This window comes from Bubalus kerabau, chromosome 12 (genome assembly GCF_029407905.1).
Source record: "Bubalus kerabau isolate K-KA32 ecotype Philippines breed swamp buffalo chromosome 12, PCC_UOA_SB_1v2, whole genome shotgun sequence".
Classification (NCBI taxonomy): Eukaryota; Metazoa; Chordata; class Mammalia; order Artiodactyla; family Bovidae; genus Bubalus; species Bubalus kerabau.
In genome coordinates, this window is record NC_073635.1 from 33,421,774 (window position 1) to 33,426,059 (window position 4,286).

At 51.7% G+C, this 4,286-nt stretch overlaps 1 protein-coding gene across 3 annotated transcripts; it reads left to right on the forward strand.

The window, feature by feature from the left end:
* The first annotated feature begins 283 nt into the window (after window positions 1-283).
* GPR12 (G protein-coupled receptor 12) lies at window positions 284-3,469 on the forward strand. Of its 3 annotated transcripts, none has more exons than XM_055541851.1 (2): window positions 284-440; window positions 1,148-3,469. In XM_055541851.1, exon 2 carries the CDS (start codon window positions 1,156-1,158, stop codon window positions 2,158-2,160), a length of 1,005 nt encoding a protein of 334 aa, XP_055397826.1. In that variant the 5' UTR covers window positions 284-440; window positions 1,148-1,155; the 3' UTR covers window positions 2,161-3,469. The 3 variants fall into 3 exon arrangements, with proteins under 3 accessions (XP_055397826.1, XP_055397824.1, XP_055397825.1); XM_055541849.1 differs by having other exon boundaries at window positions 286-467; window positions 1,141-3,469; XM_055541850.1 differs by having other exon boundaries at window positions 287-440; window positions 1,141-3,469.
* Window positions 3,470-4,286: the final 817 nt, after the last annotated feature.

Here is a 4,286-nt window from a genome sequence, read left to right on the forward strand (position 1 = left end):
CGCTGTCCCGCCCCCGCGCCGTGAGAGCCCCGAGTGGGATGCGGGCGGCGGCGGCCACCGTGACACTGCAGTTCCTGGAGTCCGGCTCCTCTCGCCCGCACCCGGCGGTGGGGGGCTCTCCCCGCCCGCGCGCCCAGCGCAGCCCCGACCCGTTGGGCGCGCGCCGGCCTCCCGGGGCTCCGGCGGCGGCGCGCGCGGGGGCGGTGGCGCGCGCGGGCGGGGAGAGCGAGCGGCCGGGCGGGGAGAGCTGGGCGCGCGAGCCGAGCCCGTCGCTCACCTGCCGCCGCTGCTCACCTGGCGCGGAACGCGCCCCCGCCCTCCCGGCCAGGCCCCGCGAGCGGCCACCGCCCCTCGCCCCGCGGGTCGGGCGCCGACATGCGACCCGGGTAGCGCTTTGGGAGCAGCGGAGGAGCCCTCCCCCCCGGCCTGGGCGCGCCAAGGTGACCCCCGCGATGTACCCGCGCCCTGTGGGTCCCCTCGCGTCCCCTCGCGTCCGCCGCGGTGCCTGGGCATCTGTCTGTCCGTCCGTGTCCACATCTCCATCGCGCGCGCCTTCCTTTCGTGGCTCTGCGGCGACTGCCCCGTGCGCACGGGGCGGCGGGGCGGGGTGAGGGGGAGCGGCCGGGACCCCCTTTGTTCTGGCTGGGGTGTGAATGTGCGCGCGCACCGGGCGCCTGGAGGGTGGGAGTTTTGAACGTTCCAGCGAGGATGGCAGCCCGACCCGGCTGGAGAGCTGTCGCCGCGGCGCGGTTCCCCCCCCCACCCCCCGCGGCAGCCCCGGTGCCAGGCGGCCGCTCGTTGGCGGCACGCGAGACACATTTTCACGTGTGTCCTCAGTACTTGAGCAAACAGACCGCCGCTGTCCCGCGTGTGCCTGCCCCGCTCGCGCACCTGTGTGCAAGTCCCTTCCCGGGTGTCCCCCAGCGCCAAAACGGCATTTTTGTTGTGGTGATGATGGGTTTTAAGCCACGGAGACTTTGGCTTTTGTCGTATTTCTTACCACGTTGTGATTTGGGAAGCTTGTGGCATTTGGGGGCAGTGTCTAAGTAGGGCTGGCTCGCTGTTGGTGTGGTTTTTGCATGATGTGGGATTGTCGCCCTGCCCTATCTCAACACTAAACAGCCTGTCTTTTCGTTGAAGAGGACAGGGGTTAAAATGAATGAAGACCCGAAAGTCAATGTAAGCGGGCTGCCTCGGGAGTTTGTAGATGCCGGTGCCTCCGGGAACATCTCGGCGGAGGTCTCCTCCCAGGTCCCTGTCCTGCAGCCGGAGCCGGAGCTGGTGGTTAACCCCTGGGACATTGTCTTATGTACCTCGGGAACCCTCATCTCCTGCGAAAATGCCATCGTGGTCCTTATCATCTTCCATAACCCCAGCTTGCGGGCACCCATGTTTCTGCTGATAGGCAGCCTGGCGCTTGCAGACCTGCTGGCTGGCATCGGACTCATTGTCAATTTCGTGTTTGCCTACCTGCTTCAGTCAGAGGCCACCAAGCTGGTCACCATCGGACTCATCGTGGCCTCTTTCTCTGCCTCCGTCTGCAGCTTGCTGGCCATCACAGTTGACCGCTACCTCTCCCTGTATTACGCCCTGACCTACCACTCAGAGAGGACGGTCACGTTTACCTACGTCATGCTCTTCATGCTCTGGGGGACCTCCATCTGCCTGGGCCTGCTGCCGGTCCTGGGCTGGAACTGCCTGCGGGACGAGTCCACCTGCAGTGTGGTCAGGCCTCTCACCAAGAACAACGCTGCCATCCTGTCCGTCTCCTTCCTCTTCACCTTCGCACTCATGCTGCAGCTCTACATCCAGATCTGTAAGATCGTCATGCGGCACGCCCATCAGATCGCCCTGCAGCACCACTTCCTGGCCACCTCGCACTACGTGACCACCCGGAAGGGGATCTCCACCCTGGCCATCATCCTGGGGACCTTCGCTGCTTGCTGGATGCCTTTCACCCTCTACTCCTTGATCGCTGATTACACGTACCCCTCCATCTACACCTACGCCACCCTCCTGCCCGCCACCTACAACTCCATCATCAACCCCGTCATATATGCTTTCAGAAACCAGGAGATCCAGAAGGCCCTCTGCCTCGTGTGCTGTGGCTGCGTCCCGCCCAGCCTGTCCCAGAGAGCTCGGTCTCCCAGCGACGTGTAGCGGGCTTTCCACCTAGGAGGAGCCTGCGGGAATTTACCAAGCACTCCCACTGCCTGGCCGGACCGTTGAGACGCACTCCTTCCATCCTTTCTGCTGGAGTCTCTCTCGAGCCACAGGAGCACTCTGAAGCATTCACTTAGATGAGTTAAGTGATTGAAGTGAAAATAATGTCACCAGTGTTTTCACCTTTTTAAAAGCAATTGAGTTCTTTGCTCAATATTATTTTGTTTTATTTGGGATGGGGTTTTTTTAAAGTATTTTATTTGAAGGCGGGGCTTATGCTTTTTTATTGTTTGGAGGATTGATATTGTCAGGGGAAAGGAAGGGGTGTAACATGGCCATGAAATTATAAAAGGTAAACTGGTCCCAGAGTTTTTACCTGGACTTTAAAATAAAACTGAATTATTGAGGAAATTGGAGAAAGTACTTTTTCCTGACCTTCTTTTTTAAAATGTCAAGGTAGATTTTTTTTAATGCCGCATGTATCAAATAGAATACAATCACTCTGAAGCCAATAGTCTATGTGATTATCTTATGGATTTTATTAACACAAACTGATTTTATTCACGTGAACTCAGTAGTGAATTACCAACACTGAAACGATAAACTCATTTTTACTCATTCTTTCTTTACTTTCAGCAGTTGCTGTTCACAAGAATTATTTTGGTATTTCTATGCCTGTTGTTAACTCTTTCTGCATGGCTCCCTATGTCAGCTAGACCACTAGTTTCAAATGTTGCCATGTAAATCCAGAACCAGATGAGTCACTTTTCAATACAGTTTTTCAATATGACCTTCTAAAATGAAATATGAAATGTGTTGTGGTTTACGTACAAAGTAGGATTGATTAGGTATAACACGGTGGTTTCCTAAGCTACAGTCTGTGTTCAGGAAACAAAAGAAAAAAATTAGCATGTTCAAATTAGATTAAATTGATTTTAGTATATTCTGAAAAAATGAATCAATGTGAAGCTATCACAAAATATAAAAAGCATCACTTTTCCTATCTAAGAATGTATTAATAGTTTTTCTTGGTTGAACCAAATAGAATGAAATACTGTAGGCCAAGTATTTCTGATTCATACACTGTCTGTGGTGTCAGTGCATTTGAAACAGGTGGTCTTCTATTTTACCAATTAAGCTTGTGAATAAATAACATGCATATCTGATTGTGATGTGTATCAGCTATATTCTGTACGTTTACAAGCAGAATGACCACGTGTCTGTTTATGAAAAGCTGAATTTGAATTCCTTTTCTTTTCACCAAAAAACAACTTAAATTCAATAAAAACTATATTTCCTGTTTTAAGAGAGCCAGGATTTAGTCCTGGAAATGACACAGAAAGATTCATTTTAAATATATCGTAAAACCGTTGTGTTTGACTGTCTTGTGTTAGCTCAGAGGATGCTTTGGACACAGAAAACCTTGCCTCCAGTTGCAGTGTGTTTGTAGTTGTGGCTGTACAACCAGTGGGAGAATTTCTGGACAGCCCATCAATGTAGCCCATTCAGAGGGTGGAAGACCAGTATTTCAGGGTCCCTGGGGAATCATTTGTAGTAAATTAACCTCTTTCATCTGTCCCAAACGTTATGTTCACAGTGGTCTGAGGCCCTTCTAGCAGCCTGCAGGGCTGATACCATCTCTCCAGGGCCCCTTCTAATGCAGCCCAGGTGTGGATCAATCCTGCCTGAGTCCATGTAAAGGAGAGGGGTGGAAACATTGCAGAAATGGGAAAGGATTTTCAATACACATCGCTGGATGACACATCTTAGCCTTTAAAAATCCAACACGTGACAGAGTTGGTAGGTTGAATGTGATGAGTCTGTTTTTCGTCACTTGAAAGTTAATCTCATCTCCATGGGAGAAGTGACTAAGGTAAGTTGGTTTCGACGTGGGCTGGGAAATATCCATAAAGAGGTTTGAAAGCAAAAAATGGTGTTTTTGTAGAAATAGTGTTTGCCATTTTCATATCTCTAAGAGTAATTATAACGATCATAATAAGTACTGTTTTTCACCACATTAAAATGTGCCGGGCCTCATGCTGGGTGCTTTACCTGCTCTGCTAGCTTCACAAAAACACACATTTACAGTTAAAGAAAATAGAGGCTCAGAGAGGCGAATAAAT